The sequence below is a fragment of the Pan paniscus genome, chromosome 9 (genome assembly GCF_029289425.2).
Source record: "Pan paniscus chromosome 9, NHGRI_mPanPan1-v2.0_pri, whole genome shotgun sequence".
NCBI classification, from domain to species: Eukaryota; Metazoa; Chordata; class Mammalia; order Primates; family Hominidae; genus Pan; species Pan paniscus.
Genome location: NC_073258.2, coordinates 75,090,760 through 75,112,981, shown reverse-complemented (window position 1 = coordinate 75,112,981; position 22,222 = coordinate 75,090,760). Strand labels below are relative to the sequence as shown.

The 22,222-nt window shown below is 36.3% G+C and overlaps 1 protein-coding gene across 5 annotated transcripts in view; it reads left to right on the top strand.

Annotated features, from left to right (window-relative positions):
* C2CD3 (C2 domain containing 3 centriole elongation regulator) overlaps nucleotides 1-22,222 on the top strand; it is a 159,570-nt gene that overhangs the window by 898 nt on the left and 136,450 nt on the right. For 4 of the 5 annotated variants that reach the window (XM_055094647.2, XM_003814675.6, XM_055094649.2 and 1 more), the window contains exons 2-3: nucleotides 1,710-1,979; nucleotides 8,766-8,923. In XM_055094647.2, coding sequence (XP_054950622.2) covers nucleotides 1,710-1,979; nucleotides 8,766-8,923 — 428 coding nt within the window. Of the gene's footprint in view, nucleotides 1-1,709; nucleotides 1,980-8,765; nucleotides 8,924-22,222 lie in introns of those variants that run through there. The other variant, XM_055094648.2, reaches the window with a different exon arrangement.

Sequence of the window (22,222 nt, the reverse complement as noted above, 5' to 3'; positions counted from 1 at the left end):
CAAGGATTAGTACAAAGCAGGACTCGGTAAATGTTAGTTGAATGAATGAAGTATGAAGGGCTGACTATGAGCAGGAGTTGGGAAAAATAATTGTAGAGTATAGAGCCGGGGAAGAGTGGGGAATGACAGGTGTGATAGGATTGGAGTGGGGGTAAGGGCATGACGATCTCCTGAAGGACCTGAGATCATGAAAGAGTGTGCAGCAGAGAGTCCTCATCAGGTTAGCAGCTCAAGGAGACACAAGCTCACCGAGTAGGGGATGTTAGCTGCAGTGAGAACAGTCAACCTAGGAACCCAGGGCAGATCAGGAAACTTGACATTGAATCTCTACAAGACCGCCTCGAAGGGAAAAAGGACAGCGGGTGACCCTGCCTTTTTGCATTGTAGGCAGTTTAGCGAGAAAAGAAGTATTGGGAACAGTGATAGGACATTAGGCCATTGGGTTGAGGACTGAAGCTACAATCTGGGAATTACTCTTATCCAAGCTGTTTAAAGATTACTAAGGCAGTTTTGAGATACTGACTTTCCTGCCAGGAAAGATAGGAGGATCTGAGACTGAAGCATACTAGTGCTCCCTGTGTCAAAACAGTTAAGCATGTTTGGTTGATAATCGGAAAGTCAAAGTAGAAATAATATAACATAGCATAGAACAGAATACACTTTTTGCTATACCATTTCCATATGTAGAAATGTATACACAACTGTGTATAATTTTTATGTTGAAACTATCCATAAGGATTATGGTGGGTCTTTTCTCCACTATAGAGGGCAGAGGCGGTGTTGGCATTAGAAGTCCAAATAATTAGTCCTGATCTGATACATTCCATATATTTTCTTCTTTGAGGCATAACCACTCCTCAAAGAAAAGTCAAAGGAAAAAAAAGATAAATAATATAGGAATGGTTTCTTAAATCTCCTTTAAGTTTTCCCGAAAAGGTACTATGAATGAAAGACAATCAGGGTCATTAAAGGAAAATTTTTTAGAAAGTCATGATTAATTGCTTTGTTTACACTTTAATGTCTTTATGAAATCCAAAAAATACTAAAGCCAATAAATATATGAACCCAGCACTGTGTTAAAAATAGTAGCAGAATCTGAAGATTAGATAGTCTGTGTCCTCACTGACTGTGTGATCTTGGCAGGAAAGAAAAGTGACAATTTAAGACGTTCTTCATTGAAATGCTGAGTTGTATGATATAGTCTAAATCGTTTGTGAGTGAAGGGAGTTGTTGCTGTTTTATGGTTAGTGATTTTTTTTTAAAGAGAGTTAGATAAAGATTACATATCTTAAAAACCATAGATGTTGCAATAATTAAAACAACTGTACTTAGAAAAATTTCAACCATACTTAGAAAAATGTCAACTACTTCTGATACTTGTATTTTTCAAATAGTAACTCAATTAAAGAAAAGTTTATATTAGTGTGTCTTTGTTGGTATGTTCTTAACTTAGAGTAAATAAAATCAAACCTTAAATACTAATTAGTTATCAGAGTGGCTTACATGACCAGATAGATTATTCAGTGGTCTGATTTGATAGTTACTTCTCATGTATTAGAATAATGGGTAGGATAAACCTTCTTTCTAAGTGGTGATAAATTGCTGAACTTAAGACTAAAGTGTTCTGTTTGTTTTCATTCAAAAAGCATATTATATGTTTTCTATATTTAGTCTAAATTTTGACTCAGTTTTCTTGGATTCCTCTACAGGTTTAAGTGACATTTCTCCATCTACAAGCCTGCCACCTCTGGTTGAAGGCCAGCTACGCTGCTTTCTAAAACTTACTGTTAATAGAGTCATATGGAAGATTGCAAAGCCTCCCACTTGTGTACTTGTCCGAGTGAGATGGTGGGGAGAAACATCAGATGGAACCCTCTTTTGTCCCAGGGATGCATTGCAGACTGAACCAAAAGCTGTGAGAACAACTACACGTTATGCTATTCGTTGTGGTCCAAAACAGTTTACCTCTTATCTAACAGGTATGTTATTGTTTTATCATTGCACCTGCAGACGTAATACAAAGCATGTGGTTATATTGTCAGCAATAAGTGTTGTTGTGTACCTAGCATATATGGGCATTCTTAATTATTGAAGAGTCAAAGAGTTTTTATAGTAGACATTTTTCTTTGTAAATTTATTGAGTGTTACTGTGTGCCAGCAGTTTTGAAATGTATTACTTCTAATCCTTACAATAACCCTGAAAGATAGGTATTTTCTCTGTTTTATAGACAATTAAACAAGTTTGGAGAGATGAAATGAATACTTTCTAAGGTCACAAAGTTGATAAATGGCTGAATTAGGATTTGAACCCACTTCTGTCTGTCACCAAAACTCATGCTCTTTTCACTACACCATGCTTTTTTAGGTAATAACTGTAGTCTCAACTCTGGGGTTTACATTATACTCAAGGAAAGAGGATATAGATGTAAAATTTACCAACAGTACACGATAATACATACTAAATGCCAAATGAATGGTTTAGTGAGTTAGTATTACAGATGTTCAGAAATGGAAAGCATCCCTCCGTAGGGAACCAGAAGCCAAGATGTCTTTATTTTTGTACAAGAAAAGTATTCTGAGTGTACTATGTTATTTCTTTATTCAGGTCAAGCTTTCACATAAATACATTTTGGATGATGGGGTTATTTATCAAGTCAATTCAGTTCAAGTCAATAAAATTCGACCATTTATCATGTAAACATGGTTGGGCTCAGAATATTGGAGAGCCAGGGGTGAGTTAAAGATTAACTTGTCCTTGAGTAACTTACATTCTCTCGAGAAAAAATTTTTGAAACATCAACATGTAAAGAACAAATGCTGTAATTCAGTCATTCAAAAAATATGTTTAGCACATACTACACATTGTTTTAGGCACCATGGGGTTTACAAAAAATCCAAAAAATTAATAAGAATGATCCCGAACTCTAACTTCACAAAAAAGTTTAGTTATTAATAGTAGGTTAAAAGCAGTAAGTGCGATTAAAAGATATAAATAATCTTGGTACTGTAAGCTTAAAAATTAAATTCTCAGGTAGTATTTTTATATAATATAACAAATGAGGAGTGATTAGAAATTCAATAAGAGAGAAGGTATTTATTAACATGGTAATCAACAGGTCAGACATTTATTTGAGCATCTTATGGTATACTGGTGCATTGGACTTGGCATCCGAACATTTACATTGGTCTTACCAACTACATGATTTTAGGAAAGTCTCTTCCCATATCTGATTCCTGTTTCCCCATCTGTAAAATGGGATCATATAGTTGCCCTTCCATTTTCTAGATATTTGCACAAAGAAGCAACCCGGTTGAACGGGTTGACATCTAGACAGTCTAGAGTTTGAACTCTGGCTTCAGGACTAGATTGTTAGGTGATGCTGAGAGGTTCCTTAGCATCTCAGGGCCCCAGTTTCCTATTAGTTAGTTGGGAAAAATAGCACTTACCTGTCAGGAATTATTGTGAATACTAAATGAAAAAAATGTTTGTAAAGTGATCGGTCTAGTAGCTGACACATTGTAGGTACAAGTCTTATAAAAATATTAAGACTCAGGCAGTGTGTACAGAGATTTGAGATGTATTCCCTGCCCAAAAGGAACTTAAAGATTAGTTGAAAACAAAACTGATATACATGAAACAGTATTGAGCAATGCCAGACAGTATATAATTAAATGTCTGATTACTTGATACATATAGTAATATCATATGAATATTCTAGGAAGTTAATAAGGGCTAATCTTATGTTATTAAGGAGCCAGAATCCTGCTTCTACTCTATGCTCTTGCTGTTTGACTTTGAGCAAGCCATTTCATCTTCTTTGGCCTTAATTTTCCCACCAGTAAATTGAAAGAGTTAAAACATCAAATGTGCCAGCACCCAAATTTCATAATTCTAGTTAAGAAAGAAGGCCATGGAAAAGGTAGAATTTCAATAGGAGACACATGAGGTGAACCTTATAAGTGACAGTCCAACTGTAGACATGACATGGTTTTTTTTTTGTTGTTTTTTGTTTTTAAGATGGAGTCTCACTCTGTTGCCCAGGCTGGAGTGCAGTGGCGCAATCTTGGCTCACTGCAAGCTCCGCCTCCCACCTCCCGGGTTCACGCCATTCTCCTGCCTCAGCCTCCTGAGTAGCTGGGACTACAGGTGCCCGCCACCACACCCAGCTAATTCTTTGTATTTTTAGTAGAGATGGCGTTTCACCGTGTTAGCCAGGATGGTCTCAATCTCCTGATCTCACGATCTGCTCGCCTCAGCCTCCCAAAGTGCTGGGATTACAGGTGTGGGCCACCGCACCCAGCCGACATGACATGTTTTTTAGAAAATGAAGCAATAAGAGGCTGAATGTGGTGGCTCACGCCTGTAATCCCAATACTTTGGTGGCTGAGGCAGGAAGATCACTTGAGGCCAAGAGTTCAAGACCAGCCTGGGCAAAACCCTGTTTCTACAAAAAAATTAGATTCCACATGCATAGCAAGACCCTGTTTCTACAAAAAAACATTTTTTTAATTAGCTGGGCATGGTGGTGCACACCTGTAGTCCCAGCTACTTGGGAGGCTGAGGTGAGAGAAATCACTTGAGCCCAGGAAGTCGAGGCTGCAGTGAGCCATGTTCATGCCGCTGTACTCCAGCCTGGGTGACAGAGTGAGACCCTGTTTCTAAAAAAGAAAGAAAATGACAGAAAATGAAGAGATAAGACATCAAATATTAGTTCACAAAAGTATGTGCTCTAACCAAAAACTTGGAAAAAGTATGCTATTTCTTAAGCTGTGTGGTAGGTATTCGCATTATTATTATTTTATTTACTCTTTTGTGTACATATTTCACTTAATACAAAATAAAAAAGTAAACTAATTAATATGTTGTCACATATTAGCATGAACCATATTTTTTTCTCAAGCCGTTTTTATTACACTTAAGGTATTAAGACAAGTGCAAAATAACCTTGTAATTAGGATACTGTATCAGTCAAAAAAGGAGAAGTCACTATTGTATGAAGAGATTTACAAATGAGTAAAATATATAGGCTATGCCAGAATTAACATTTGAAATGAGATGGGGTTGCTCTTTTTTTCTAGGCTGGAGAGAGGTAGTAAGAACGATTATATGAGTTCCTCAGATAAAAATAACATATAAAAAAAGAAGAGGAAATGTATCACATTTTACAGTTTTTGAAATACTTTCAAGTCTATCATCTTATTTGATGTTTAAAATCATTTTATTTATTTCTTCATATCTATTTTATTTTATTTTATTTTTGAGAAAAGGTCTCTCTCAGTCAGCTGGGCTGGAGTGCAGTGATGCAAACACAGTTCACTGTAGCCTCAACCTCCTGGGTTCAAGCAATCTTCCCACCTCAGCCTCCTGAGCAGCTGGGAATATAAGCACATGCCACGACACTCAGCTAATTTTTGTATTTTTTGTGGAGATGAGGTCTCATTGTTGTTCCCCAGGCTGGTGTCAAACTTCCATACCCAAGCAATCCTCCTGCCTTGGCCTCCCAAAGTGCTGGGATTACAGGTGAGCCACCATGCCTGGCCACTTTCTTCATATCTATTTTACCTTATTCTAAACAGAAGTTAAGGCAATTGCAAAAACATGTTAAGTACAGATTTCTGTTTAACTAATGAGAAAACCTTTACATTTTAAATCTTCATAACTTTTTGTTTACAGAAAGTGAAAATACAGTAGGAGAAATAAGATGAAGCCTCTGCAGAGCACTAGAAAGCATGCTCTGAGGCCCTGTACGTTTGCAACGGGTATTATCCTGATTTTCTGAGTGACGAATTTGAGGTTCAAAGAGTTAAAAGTAACTAACCCAAGGTTACCCTGGCACCAACCCTAAATTCAGGGAGGCACTTGACTCCGAAATTATTGATACTTCTATTGTATTATACTGCCTTAGGAAATAGAAGGATTATAGGATTCTGAGATATGCCTCATACTCTTACATCTTTCTTCCTTTACGTTTTATTCTGTTGCAGAAAATAGCAGCCATGAAAATGTTTGGAGCATGGAACGACTAGAGTAGAAACTGAGAAAATTATGGCTACACTATGTGATTTTTACCTCTCTTTGATCAGATAGGATTCAGTTAGTAGGAATGTGAAAGACAAATCAGAGTAGGAATAGTGCTGGACAATAGGGATTCTAATTCCACAACAAGTGAAGTATAAAGGTCAGAAGTCTACTAAGAATTAAGCTTTTTGTCCTAGAAGTGATGAATAGTGTAGTGGACTTATAATTAAGTGTAGTGGACTTATAATTGGATAGAACTGAGTTTTAGCCCAGTTCTGTCAATTTAAAGCTGGGTGAACCTAGGAATATACAAGACTTTGCGGAGCCTCTTTTATCCCCAAATGAAGACAGAAACACCTGTATCGTAGAGTTGTTAAGAGAATTAATGAGATGTGGAAGACCCTGGCTGTTGAATACATGTTAGTCCATTTCCCTTATTCTTCATGTGTACATCATTTTATAGTCTACAAAGCACTTTTATATCTATTTGCTCATATGACTTTCAGATAACCCCCATGAGTGGTGTATTAGTCCATTCTCATGCTGCTATAAAGACATACCTGAAACTGGGTAATTTATAAAGAAAAGATGTTTAATTGACTCACAGTTCCACATGGCTGGGGAGGCCTCAGGAAACTTACAATCATGGCAGAAGGGGAAGCAAACACGTCCTTCACATGGCAGCAGGAGAGAGAAAAATGAGTGCCCAGCAAAGCAGGAAGCCCCTTATAAAACCATCAGATCTCGTGAGAGCTAACTCACTATCATGAAAACAGGATAAGGAGAACCGCACTTGTGATTCAGTTATCTCCCCCGGTCCTTCCCATGACACATGGGGATTATGGGAATTACAATTCAAGATGAGATTTGGATGGGGACACAGCCAAACCATATCAAGTTGTTACACAGGGACTATGATATGTCAAGTAATTTGCCTAAAGTCATTTACCAACCATTCAGCAACTACCATGTGGGAAGACACTGCACTGTACTAGTGTTCTGCTTGCAGCAACCCCAGTTCCTCACACAGCAGTGATGCGAATATTATGAGCCTACTTTACAGACAACCATGGCTTATACAGAAATAGCTTGTGAATATTGCAGTCAGAACACAATCACACGTCTTCTAATAATAATTCCTACATGCTTTTCACTACAGTATTAACAAATGCTGAAAACAAACCATTTTCTCAACTTTGATTAAGAAAATACCAGAAGTTAAACTGTTCTGAAATGATCTGAGATTCCTTATGCATACATTATATTTCTTCTCCTCTGGGCATGAAGGTATTAGTCTAAGTGACCAAAGAGTATAGTTGAGAAGTTTATTTTCATTTCTCTTGGTTCCAAGTGCTCTCAATAGCTCAGTGGTCCAGATATAACCCAAGAGTATGCAATTAGATACTCCTGGGAGGCAGGGACCAACCCTTGCAGCTGTGCAAGGGCAATCCTTTGTCAATTCAAAACTAGAAATGGTGAGAATGAAAACTGAGATTTGTTGCCCTGTGTGTCAAAACCAAAGCCTGAGTTATTGGCAAATACATTTAACAATACTCTTTTAAGGGTATTTTTCTTATCAAATACTTGCTATGCTAAATATTTTTGTTCAGTTGATTTATTTTTTCCTCAGTGTGTGGTATTTGTTGTTCTTCTGTGAATCTTTATTGTTCTTTTGATCTTGGGTTCATACTCCTCTACCCCCAGAATGGTATGATAAGTGATTATTTGAAATTAAAATACTTTTTTAAGTTAAATTAATTTTTCCAGATAGTTTTGTTATCTCTGTTATAGTTTTTAAATCAATTGTATTTTCTATCAGTTGTGTCACTTTTTTTATTAGGAAATACATGCACATGGTAAAACATTTTAAAGGTATGAAAGGTTACCAGTCTCTTGTGTATCTTTACACAAGAATATATTTACTTATAAAATAAATTCTATACTAATAAAAGCTCTTTGCATAATTTCTTTTATTTACACAGATTATATATATATACAGTCAGCACTTTTTTTTGTACTTAGCAATTCATCTTGGATGTTGTTCCATATCAGTATAGATAGAGCTACTTATATTCTTTTTATTACTTTATTTTTCACCATTTTGCCATTATTAAAAAAACACATTTTATTAAATATTCTGGTACATAGATCAATTTACAGCTTGTAAAATAAAGTTTAAGGAGTAGGCTAGCCTTGGTGCCTCATACTTGTAATCCCAGTACTTTGGGAGGCCAAGATCAGGGGATCACTTGAGGCCAGGAGTTTGAGACCAGCCTGGGCAACACAGTGAGACCTTGTCTCTACAAAAATAAAAAAAATTACCCCAGTGTGGTGGCGTGTGCCTCTAGTCTCAGCTAGTTGTGAGGCTAGGACGGGAGAATCACTTGAGTCCTGGAGTTCGAGGTTGCAGTGAACTATGATTGTGCCAGTGCACTCCAGCCTGGGCGACAGAGAGACCCTGTCTCAAGAAAAAAAAAAAAAAAAAAAGAGTAGAACTTCATGGAAAAAGGAATGTGCTTTTGTACTTTTTTGAGTTATTGCTGAATTGCTTTCCAGTTAACCATCCTATTAGCAACTTATTAAAGTACCTAATTTCCCTCACTTTCACCAATGCAATGGTGTTATCCAACATAAAATATTTTTTTTCAAGTTAGAAAGCTTTTCTGCATATACCCCTCTACCCACGTCTTAAAAAAGAAAATAAAAGTAAATGAAAAATATTCATGTTGTAATTGTTTCTGGTTAGATATGGCTGTGCTGGTGCTGGAAGTAATCACCAAACTTGACGGTCTTCCAATTGGTAGAGTTCAGATCAATGGACTAGCTCAACTTTCTCCAACCCATCAAATCAATGGATTTTTTACCATTGTTTCATCAACGTCTAAGAAACTTGGAGAACTCCAGGTAAAAATATATTTTAATTATTTGCTGCATAGAATAAACTTTTTGGGCAGAAATAGTTGAGTCTGTTTGTAGAATGGATAGGTCCATGGCTCCTGTATATCATGCTAATTTCCACCTCATGCCTTTGCCCATGTTTTTACCCAGTAGACCTACTTTTGTTTCCCACTTATCCAAATCCTCTTAGTGCCTTAGTGCCATCTCAAGTTCCGAGAGTCCTTCACACCTCCTACAGCATTCATTCTTCTTGTACTCTTTTTTACATTCATACAAGCATTAATTATATAATCATTGTACAGTTATAATTTTACATAGTTTCCAAAATTGTTTATTAGTAGGCTCTCTTTAATTCCTCTTCCTTTTAGTTTCTAGATTCCCTGAGAGGCAAGCCTTTGTTTTCTGTTTTCTTTGTTTTTCCCATAGCTCATAATATAGTACTGAACAATAATTGCTTGTTTGACTCATGTAAGTGGTATCTTTGATGTATTCATTTATTGATTCAGCTTACTTTGTAAATTTTATTTCTAATTGACACGTGATACACATATTTTTAGAGTACAATGTGAGGTTTAGATACATATATACATTGTGTAAGGATCAAATCAGGGTAATTAGCATATCCATCATCTCAAGCATGTATTATTTTTCTTTGTGGTGAGAACATTCACAGTCTTCTCTTCTGGCTATTTTGAAATATACAGTTCATTATTGTTAACTGTATTCACCCAACTGTACAATAGAACACCAGAATTTATTCCTCCTAACGGTACGATAGTACCCATTGACCAACCTCTCTCCATCCTCCCTCCCTGCTACCTTCCCTAATCTTTGTTAACTACTATTCTGCTCTACTTGTATGCGATCTACTTTCTTTAGATTCTATCTGAGTGAGATTATGCAGTATAATATTTGTCCTTCTGTGCCTGGCTTATTCATTTAACATAATGTCCTCCAGGTTCATCCATGTTGTCACAAATAGCAGGATTTCATTCTTTTTTATTGTAAATAGTATTCCATTGTGTATATATACATTTTTTAAATCCATTGATTTGTTGATGAATGCTTAGGTTGATTCCACATCTTGGCTATTGTGAATAGTGCTGTGATAAACAGAGTATAGGTATCTCATTGACATACTGATTTTATTTCCTTTGAATATACAGTCATGCATTACTAATGATGGGGATATATTTTGAGAAATGTGTCCTCAGGCAATTTCATCCTTGTGCAAACATCAGTGTACTGACACAAGCCTAAATGGTATAGCCTACTATACACCTAGGCTTAGGGTATAGCCTATTGCTCCTAGGGTACAAACCTATATAGCATGTTACTATACTGAATACTGTTGTAACACAATGAAGGCAGTTATACACAATGGTAAGAATTTGTGTATCTAAGCATATCTAAACAAAGAAAAAGTACATAAAAATAACAGTATAAAAGTTAAAAGATATCAGTATAAAAGATAAAATAACAGTATAAAAGATAAAAGATACCTATATAGAGCAGTTATGGATAGAGCTTACAGGACTAGAAGTTGCTCTGAGTGAGTCAGTGAGTGAGTGGTGAGTGAATGTGAAGGCCTAGGACATTACCATGTACTACTGTAGACTTTGTAAACACTGTACACTTAGAAGACTACACTAAATTTACAAAACAATCTTGTTCTTTAATAATAAATTAACCTTAGCTTACTTTAACTTTTTTTACTTTATAAACTTTTAATTTTTTTAACTTTTTGACTTTTGTAATAACAAAACACAAACACATTTTACAGGTATGCAAAAATTTTTTATATCCCTATTCTATAAGCTTTTTTCTATTTTCATTTTTTTTTAACTCTTTAAACATTTTTGTTAAAAACTTAGACACAAACACACACATTAGCCTAAGCCTGCACAGGGTCAGGATCATCACTATCACTGTCTTCCACCTCCATATCTTGTTCCACTGGAAGGTCTTAGGGTCAGTCACACACATGGAGCTGTCATCTCCTATGATAACAGTGCCTTCTTCTGGAATACCTCCTGAGGACCTGCCTAAGGCTGTTGTACAGTTAACTTTGTTTTAATAAGTAGAAGGACTACACTCTAAAACAAAAAGAAAAAGTATAATATAGTAAATTGTAAACCAGTAACATAGTTGTTTATTATCATTATCAAGTATTATGTATCATACATAATTGTATGTGCTATACTGGCAGTGCGGGTTTGTTTACATCAGCATTGCCACAAACATAGAGTAATGCATTGCACTACCACATTACAACACTATAGTCACTAGGCGATAGGAATTTTTCAACCTTATTATAATCTTATGGGACCACTGTCGTATATGTGGTCTGTCATTGATGGAAATGTTGTTACCTGGTGCATGACTATAAAGCAAGTAGTGAGATTCCTGGATCATATGGTAGTTCTACTTTTAATTTTTGTGAGGAACCTTCATACTGTTGACCATAATGATTGTACTAATTGACATTCCCACCAACAATACATGAGTGTCCCTTTCTCCACATCCTCACCATCATTTGTTATTTTTTGTCTTTTTTGATAATAGCTATTCTAACTGGAGTGAGACGATATCTCATTGTCGTTTTGATTTGCCTTTCCATAATCATAGTGATGTTGAGCATTTTTTCTTTTTTCTTTCTTTTTTTTTTTTTTTTTTTTTTTGAGACGAAGTTTTGCTCTTGTTGTCCAGGTTGGAGTGCAATGGCACCATCTCGGCTCCCTGCAACCTCCGCCTCCTGGGTTCAAGTGATTCTCCTGCCTCAGCCTCCTGAATAGCTGGGATTACAGGCATGCACCAACACGCCTGGCTAGTTTTGTATTTTTAGTAGAGACAGGGTTTCACCATGTTGGCCAGGCTGGTCTCGAACTCCTGACCTCAGGTGATCCACCCACCTTGGCCTCCCAAAGTGCTGGGATTATAGATGTGAGCCACCACGCCCAGCCCTGTTGAGCATTTTTTCATATGCCTATTAACCATTTGCATGTCTTCTTTTAAGAAATGTCTATTCGAGTTTTATGTTCATTATTTAATAAAAAAAAATGTTTTGTTGCTGTTAAATTCTTAGAGTTTCTTATATATTCTGGATATTAACTCTTGTCAGATGCCAAGTTTGCAAATATTTTCTCCCACTCAGTGGGTTGTCCCTTTGCTGTGTTGATTGTTTCCTTTGTTGTGCAGAGCTTTTTAGTTTGATGTACTCCCATTTGTCTATTTTTGCTTTGTTGCTTGTGCTTTTGAGGTCTTACCCAAAAAATCCTTGCCTGGACCAATGTCATGAAGCATTTCCCCTATGTTTTCTTCTAGTCGTTTTATAGTCCTAGATCTTACATTTAAGTCTAGTCCACTTTTAGCTTATTTTTGTGTATGATGAGAGGAGTCTACTCTTATTCTCCTGCATGTGGGTATTCAGTTTTCCAGCACTATTTATTGAAGATATCAACTTATGTTTTCTTCATATACTGTTACATGCCACTAACTTGGGATATACAGAGATAAGAGATGGCCCTTTCATTTAATTTTCCAGAACCCTGTGTAATACATACTGTGTGATAGATATGCATGAGATACTAGGAAAGAACATAGAATGGTCCCTCTTCTGTGGGGGGCTCATTGGGAGCACTTTCTAGAAAATTCTGAATATTCAAACCCCTTAGAAATTCCAGGAGGGTTATACTTTGTCAATTGTATTCTAAAATGTATAGAGAAAATTAAATACTAAATAAGAAAATAGTCTAAAAAGGATAAGGAAAGAACATCTAACATTACCAAATGTAAGAATTTATTAATATTATAAAATCATAAGCATATAATTTTGTCAGTGGAACAGATTCCAGAAATAGATCCATCTAACTGAAAAAAAACTTAACATTTATTGTTTTTATCCTATTCTCATTTATAATATATTAAATGTTAAAATAGTGACACTTTATATTGATGACTTAAGGGTGAAGTGAGTCTGGTTTAGTCATGCTTTTCTGTTGATGATATAAATTTGCATCAGCACTGCCAGACAGTTTGGCATTATGTTTCAAAAGCCACATGAATTACTGTATATCGTTTACCTCATTATTCCACCCCTGGGAATTTACCTTAAGTAAATACTATGAAAAGAGAAGGAAGCTATATGCTTCAGTCTAGTATTGGAAATACATTTTTAATATTGGGAAAATGAAAACAATTTATTCAACAATATTAAAGTTATAGTCTATTTGTGGAATCTTTTATATCCATAGAAGATAAAATTACATAGTTATGATTGTGTGGCAGCTGGAAAAATGATTTTGGATTGATGACAAAGGAAAATTCAAATTTGCATATGTGCATATGATCGATGACTAGGGAAAAAACAAGGAAAAATGAAATCGGGAGGAATACAAGGTTCTAGGTAAGGTGGGTTTTCTTTGGGGTTTTTTTGAGACAGAGTCTTGCCCTGTCACCCAAGCTGTAGTGCACTGGCACTATCTCTGCTCACTGCAACTTCTGCCTTCTGGATTCAAGCAAGTCTCCCACCACAGCCTCCAGCGTAGCTGGGACTACAGGTGCACACCACCATGCCCGGCTAATTTTTGTATTTTTTGGTAGAGACAGGTTTTCACCCTGTTGGCCAGGCTGGTCTCGAACTCTTGACTTCAAGTGATCTGCCTGCCTTGGCCTTCCAAAATCCTGGAATTACAGGCATGAGCCACTGTGCCCGGCCACAGGGTAAGGTTTTATGTTTTTCTTTTTCTTTCTTCCTTTTAAGAGAAGGGATCTCACTATGTTTCCCAGGCTAGATTCAAGCTTTTGGGCTTAAGCGGTTCTCCTGCCTCGGCCTCCTGAGTAGCTGGGACTGCAGGTGTGCTCCACAGCACCTAGTTTTTTTAAAAAATCAAGGTATAATCCACATACCATAAAATTCACCTTTTTTTTTTTTTTTTTTTTTTTTGAGATAGGGTCTTACTGTGTGCCCAGGCTGGAGTACAGTGATGCAATCTCGACTGACTCGGCTTCGACCTCCTGGGCTCCAGCAATCCTCCTACCTCAGCCTCCCTAGTAGTGGGGACTACAGGCACACACCACCACCCCCAGCTAAGTTTTTGTTGTTTTTTTGTTTGTTAATTTGTTTGTTTTTTGAGACGGAGTCTTGCTCGGTCACCAGGCTGGAGTGCAGTGGCGTGATCTCAGCTCACTGCAACCTCCACCTCCTGGGTTCAAGTGATTCCCCTGCCTCAGCCTCCTAAGTAGCTGGGACTACAGGCGTGCACCACCATGCCCAGCTAATTTTTTGTATTTTAGTAGAGACAGGGTTTCGCTGTGTTGGTCAGGATGGTCTCAATCTCCTGACCTCATGATCTGCCCACCTCGGCCTCCCAAAGTGCTGGGATTACAGGCGTGACCCACCGCACCTGGCCAGTTTTTGGATTTTTTGTAGACACAGGGTTTTGCCATGTTGTCCAGGCTGGTCTGGAACTCCTGAGCTCCAGCAATCTTCCCATGTCAGCCTCCCAAAGTGCTGGAATTACAGCTGTGAGCCACCACACCCAGCCAATTCACCCTTTTAAAGTGCACAATTCAGTGGTTTTTACAATCATCACTACTATTAAATCTAGAACATTTTTTCACCCCAAAAAGAAACACTGTACCCAATACAGCCACTCCTTGTTTCTCTCTGCCCCCGCCCTTGACAACTACTAACCTACTTTCTGTCTCTGTGTATTTGCCTGTTCTGGACATTTTATACAGATGGAATAATATATGTGGCCTTTTGCAATTGGCTTTTTTCATTTAACATAATGTTTCTAAGTTTCATCCATGTTATAGCATGTATCAGAAGTGCATCCCTTTTTGTGGATGAATAATACTTGACGATATGGATATATCCCATTCTAAAGTTGATAGACATTTGGATTGTTTTGACTTTTTGACTATTATTAATAATGTTGCTATTACCATTCATATATAAGTTCTTTTGTGAACATATGCTTTCCGTTCTCTTGGGTATATGCCTACAAGTGGAATTGCTGGGCCATATGGTAACTCTATTTTTAACTTTTTAAGGAACTGCCAGACTATTTTCCAGAATGCCTGTACCATTTTTTGTTCATATTTAAATGTCAATTCATACAATAATATTTGTGTATTTTTTATTTGCAGTCATTGGATTTGTTGAAGAATTGTTTTTAATAGAGCAGTGGAGACTTTTGTCAAATTTTGAATGACTGAGGAGTACAGAAATAAGTAGTGGTTACAGTGAAGAAATAGAAGCTATAATTAAAGATTTGTTTCCTCTCTTGTTCCACTATCTTGGAGCCTGTGGAGGCCTGCCAGGAACAGGACTCTTAAAGGCAAATATGTCTAGAAGGCTGCTGTCAAAGACCATTTTTGCTGGCTATAAGCAGGGTCTCTGGAACCATTGGGAACCACAGCTCTTCTTAAAATTGAAGGTGTTTATGCTTCACCAGCTCTTGCTATGGTCACTCTTTTAAATTTTTGCCATTCTAATGAGTATGTACTGATATCTAATTGAGATTTTCATTTGTATTTCCTGATGACTAACATGTTGAGTATTTTTTCATGGGCTTTTTGGCTATTCTTTTATCTTCTTCAGGAGTTCACAGACTGCAACCCCCAAGCCAAATCTGGCTCATCACCTATATTTGTAAATAGTTTTATTAGGACGCAGCCACACCCATTCATTTATATATGGTCTATGTGGCTTTTATGCCAAACAGCAGAGTTGAGTAATGAGACCATATAGCATGCAAAGCCTAATATATTAGCTCTCTGGCCTATTCATAGGAAAATGTATCAACCCCCGATACTTTCTGTGGATTGTTTGTTCAAGTTTTTTGCCCATTTAAAAAATAAGCTTATCTTTTTTAGTTTTGAGAGCTTTTTAACATTAGGGCTATAAGTATTTATTCATTCATTCATTTATATTCCCAGCCTTTGGCTTCTCTTTTTCTTTTCTTTTTTAATAAGTAGAGACTTTGGGCCAAACTTGAGGACTACAACTCAGAAGCATGGATTCAAGTTGCCCTGAATATATACTCCCTTTGTTTAATTTTTTTCTTCTTTTATTTTCATGATTGTGTCTTTTGAAAAACAGAAGTTTTTCTTTCAATGAAATCAGGTTTATCGATCTTACCTTTATTTTGAGCCACCGTGCCCAGCCATCAATCTTACCTTTTATGGTTTATGTTTTTTATAAACTCAGGCCTACCTAAGAAATCTTCGCCTAATCCAAGTTTGCAAAGATTTTCTCCACTGTTTTCCCCTAATATTTTTATAGTTTTGGCTTTTAGTTTTAGGTATAATTCATGTCTGATTAATTTTTGGGTATACTGTAGTGTGAAATAAGGTCAGGATTTATTTTTTCTATAATTGTATCTTCTTGTTCTGTCACTATTTATTGAAAAGATTGCCCTTTCCCACCCCATTAAATTTTGTTTGAATATAATCAATTTATTATATATATGTGAGTCTATTTCTAGACTCCTTTCTGTTTCATTGATCTGTATTTCTTTTTGTTTTTAATGGAATTCTTGTTGCAGATTAGAATTTCTGTCCTTAGGATAGTAACACTGTATTACTGCAGCTTTATTGTAAACCTTGAAATAAGATACTCTGAGCCCTCTAATTTTGTTCTTATTGAAAATTTTTGTCCATTTTAAGTTCTTCACATTTCCTTATAAATATTAGAATCAGCTTGTTGATTTCCATAAAAAATATCTGCTGGGATTTTTGTTGATACTGTACAATATACAGATAAAATTCAGAGAATTAAGTTCTTAGCAATATTGAGTCTTCCAATCCATGAACATGGTATATTTCTCCATTTGTTTGGCTCTTTAATTTTTTTCTACAATCTTTTATACTTAGCATCATGCAGGCTTGCATATACTTTGATTTATCCCAAAGTATTTATGCTCTTCATTGACTCTTGAGAATTTTCTCTATAGACAATGATGTCATCTGTGGATAAAGACAGGTTTACTTCTTTTCTAATCTATATGCCTTTTATTTCTATTTTCTTGCCTTATCACACTAAGATCTCCAGTATATGTTGAATAGAGAACAGATATTCTTCCCTCATTCTTTCTTTTCATAGGAAAGCATTTGGTCTTTCACTTGATTTTGTTTGTTTGTTTTGTTTTGTTTTGTTTTGTTTTGTTTTTAAGAGACAGAGTCTCATTCTGTCACCCAGGCTGGCATGATCATAGCTCACTGCAATTTCAAACTTCTGGACTCAAGCAGTCCTCCTGCCTCAGCCTTCTGAGTAAATAAGACTACAGGTGCACGCTAACTGTTTTTTAAAGTTTTTTTGTAGAGACAGGGTTTTGCTATGTTGGCTGGCTGGTCTCAAACTCCTGGCCTCAAGCAATCCTTCTTTCTCAGTCTCTCAAAGTGCTGGAATTAGAGGAGAGCCATCATGTCTGGCATCTTTCACTATTAAATGTGATGTTAGATATGGGTTTTTCATGTTTGTCCTTTATCAATTAGAAAAGTACCAAGTTTTAAGAACACTTTTCCCAAATTTTCTGAGAGATTTTATCATGGGTATTGAACTTTATCAAATGTTTTTCCTGTATGTGTTAGGATAGTCATTTGGATTTTTTTCTTTTGGTCTGTTAATATGGCCTATTTTATTGATTCATTTCTAAAAACAAAACCAGACCATCAGTCTTACGATGAACACAATGAAGTCATGTAGTATTAGCCATTTTATATATTATTGTGATTTAATGTTTCAGTGAGGATGAAATGAAACATTACATTTTTGTTCAGGAGAGATATTAATCTGTAGTATTGTTTTGTTGCATTGTCTTTGATTTAGATGTGTGGGTAATGCTGGCATCAAATGATTTTAGAAGAGTTCCTCCTCTGTTTATTGGAAGAGTTAACATAGAATTGATTAAATGTCTAGTAGAGTTTACCAGTGGAGTTAACTGGTTTCTGGATTTTTCCTTATGGGGAAGGTTTTTAACTACCACTTTAATTTATATAGTAGATTCAGGGCTATGTAGGTAATCTTTCTTTTTGAGTGAGCTTTGGTAGTTTGGTTTTCAAATAATTCATCCATTTCATTGAAGTTGTTGAATTTATTGGCACAGAGTTGTTTATAACATCCCTTTTCTGTCTTTAAACGTCTAAAGCAATTGTGATTATATCTCCTCTTTCATTCCTAATATTAGTAATTTGTTTTCTCATTTTTTTCTGGATCAGGCTGGATAGAAGTTTAACAATTTTATTAATCTTTTCAAGGAGCCAGCATGTGATTTCATGAGACTTCAAAGTATCTTAGACTGCTTGACATTTTTCTACCAGTGACTTGAGTTTGGTTTTTTCCAGTCTTTTCATCCTCTGTGTATTTCATTTTATAGTTACTATTACTCTATATTCAGGTTCATTAATCATCTTGTGCAGTATCTTACCTGCTTCTAACCCCATCAGTCATATTTTCATTTCAAATATTTTCATCTCTAAAAGTTACATTTCCTTTTTTAATGTACATTTTCTTTTTTTCTTTGCAGTCACATTTTCTTTCACATCCTTAAGCATTAGGAGCATCTATATGATAGCAGTTTTAAGGTCCCATCAATTTTATCACCCATCATTTGGTGTCTGTTTCTATTGATTAATTGCTCTGTGGTTATAGGGCATGTTTTCCTACTTCTATTAAATTTTTATTGAATACTGAACATTGTAAATTTTATAAATTGTGCACTTTATTTTTTTCCCCCCTTTAATGGGTGTTGTCTGCCAGGCACGTTGGCTCATGCCTGTAATCCTAGCACTTTGGGAGGCCAAGGCAGCTGGATCACTTGAGGCCAGGAGTTTGAAACCAGCCTGGCCAACATGGCAAAACTCCATCTCTACAAAAAATACAAAAATTAGCTGGACATGGTGGCATGTGTCTGTAATCCCAGCTACTAGGGAGGCTGAGAAGGCTGAGGCAGAAGAATCACTTGAACCTGGGAGGCAGAGGTTGCAGTGGGCCGAGATCATGCCACTGCACTCCAGCCTGGGTGATGGAGTGAGACCCTGTCTCAAAAAAAAAATAAATAAATAAAGAGTGTTGGATGCTTACAGGCAATTTAGGAAGACTTCTCAGTACTACATACATGAGCTGCCAGATTGAAAAAGCCTCCTGTGGGCCAGGCGCTGTGGCTGACGCCTGTAATCCCAGCACTTTGGGAGGCCGAGGCGGGCGGATCACCAGGTCAGGAGCTCGAGATCAGCCTGCCCAATATAGTGAAACCTTATCTGTACTAAAAATACAAAAATTAGCTGGGTGTGATGGTGGGCGTCTATAATCCTAGCTACTCAGGAGGCTAAGGCAGGAGAATCGCTTGAAGCCAGGAGGCAGAGGTTGCAGTGAGCGGAGATTGTGCCATTGCACTACTCCAGCCTGGGTGACAGAGTGAGACTCCATCTCAAAAAACAAAAAAAAAAGAAAGAAAGAAAAAGTCTCCTGTGGAACTCGTTTGGATCCTGATTCATAGAAACCAATTGTAAAAAATCTGAAACAATCAGGGAAATTAGAATGTTGACTCAAGTTTTGATAATTTTGAAGAATTGTTATTAATTTTTTAAATGTGATAATGGTATGATGTTTATGTTTTTTTAATGAGTCCTCATATTATTAAAACTATATTTACAGAAATGGCATGATATCTGGAACTTGGTTCACAATAATCCAGTAACAAAGCAGGGCTTGGAAAAGGTATAAATGAAACATGATTAGCCAGATGTGGATAATTGTTGAAGCTGGATAATAAGTACCTGTAGTCGTTATTTATTTTTTTCTAATTTTATATGTTTTAAATTTTTCATAATAAAAAGCTTAGAAATTTGTTTTTGGTTTTTTATTTTTTATTTATTTATTTATTTATTTTTTTTTGAGACAGGGTCTTGCTCTGTAGCCCAGCCCAGGCTGGAGTGCGGTGGTGTGATCTAAGCTCACTGCAACCTCTGCTTCCCAGGTTCAAGTGATTCTCCTGCCTCAGCCTCCCAAGTAGCTAGGATTACAGGCATGTACCACCACATCCAGCTAATTTTTTTTTGTATTTTTTTTTTTAAGTAGAGACAGGGTTTCACCTTGTTGGCCAGGCTGGTTTCAAACTCCTGGCTTGAAGTGATCCACCTGCCTCGCCTCTCAAAGTGCTAGGATTACAGGCGTAAGCCACCGCACCCATCCACAGAAACATTTTTCTTGATACCAATTTTTTTTTTTTTTTTACAAAAGGAAAGTGTCCATTAAGTACAACATAGTGGATGAAAGCAGACTTTCAGCAAGTTATATCATTGTGACATTTTAGAACATTGAAAACAAAAACAAGATTCTATAAACTTCCAGAGAACAGGAGAAACAGTCACACACAAAGAATTAAGTAGAGTGGCTTCAAACTTCTCAATAGCCACATTAGCGTCCAGAAGACAATTCAATAATGCCTCCAGAATGTTGAATGAAAATGGCCTAGAATTCTGTCTCTCTAGGCAAACTATCTAGTGTAAGAGTAGAATGAAGTTTTTGTATATACAAAGTCTCAAAAATTTGTACCTCTCCCACACTCTTCCTGACAAAGCAGCTGAGGGACTTTCTCTGCCAAAATGAGGGAGTAAACTTAAAAAGAAGACAAGGTGGGATATTGCAAACAAGAGATACAACACAGGAGGGAGCTGAAGAGAATCCCTTGATTTGAGGTGAAGCAGCTGTACACAAGGCATAGATGGCAGCTATTCCAAATTGGAGTATATGCTAAGGCTCTGGGAGAGATTTCTCAAAAAAAAAAAGTTACAAAACACCTATTGTGTCTGAAAATCTTAAGAGGAGAATTCGATAACTGGCAAAAAGTTCAGAATTGAATTAACAATAAGAACAATAAAAACACAAAGCAAATGTTAGCATGCACCTACAGTCCCAGCTACTCAGGAAGCTGAGGCAGTAGAATCACTTGAGCCCAGGAGTTCACGTTCAGCCTGGGCAACATGGCAAGACCTGATCTCTAAAAAGAAAAAAAAAAATTTTTTTTAACTAAGCAAATGAGAAAACAAGATAGCATTTTGGGAAAATGTTGTGCAGGAAAGGAAAAGTAATCAGTACTTCTAATTGTTCAGCTATAAATGGAATACATGTTCATACTATAATTGTAGTTAGATCAATAATCAGTGTTTACTATATTGGCACATTGGGAGGATGGAGGAAACAAGTGGATGTGGGAGAGAGCTAAATTCTTATCTCCTGTATTAGGAAGTCAAAAGGTAATGCCTGGAAACTAGAAGTCAAAGTATAGACATAATCATGTTATTTGGAGCTATAGAGGTAAATACCACAGGAATAAGGTATAGAAATTGAAAGTGGCCGCCTGTGAGGAAAGAGAAATGGTGTCTATGTAAGGGACTTGTTTTATGTAACAAAATTATCGAACTGTTTGAATCTAAATGTGCATGTGTTATATTAATTTTGATACTTTAAAAAGAAAAACATGCAGTGAATGATGGAGCTTGAATTCTTGTTATACCACTGCTTTGCTGTCCCCAAGGACAGTATTGAGTTGACTAACCATGGGATCTCTCCTGAAAAGAGGGGTAAGTGTAGCCAGTAAGGAGCTGATAGAATGGAGATGAAGGAAGAAAGGTGGCTTTACATTGTTGCTCTGAAGGGGAAGATCAGGTTTGGTCAGACTGGGGAGTGAGGGACTGCAAAGAAGGCAGATATAGTTCATTACAATCAAGCTGATTGAGAGAGGAAGCTTTGTTGTATTCCATTATTAGTATAGATCAGATGTCAAAAAAAATAAATGAGTCAAGCAGACTGGCTGTAAAAGAAATCAAATGCCAAAAATATATTCAGACTTTTGAAAAGTATCAAAAGTATCAAACTTATGCTATTATATAAGCATGTAACATAATATATACACATATATAAATATATACACATATATCTTATATACACACATATAAGGTATATGTGTGTATATATACATATATAAGATATTTATGTATATATACACATAAACATACGATTATTTTAAGTTTGAAATTGGGAAACAGGAATACTTAACTATAGCTTTTTTCTTTTGAAATCGTTCATTTGATCTGGCTAGAAATGTGATACATTTACTTCTATGCTAAGTTAGTACCAAGTATTAAATATATGATGGGCATTACATCATTCATTTTTAAACCCTTTAATTATAAGATTTAGTTTTTATTCAGTTTCATAACAGATCGTAACCATTCACAAACATGAGTATTTCCAAACAAAGGTAGAATCTTGGCAAAATAGTTTTGATAGTTAGA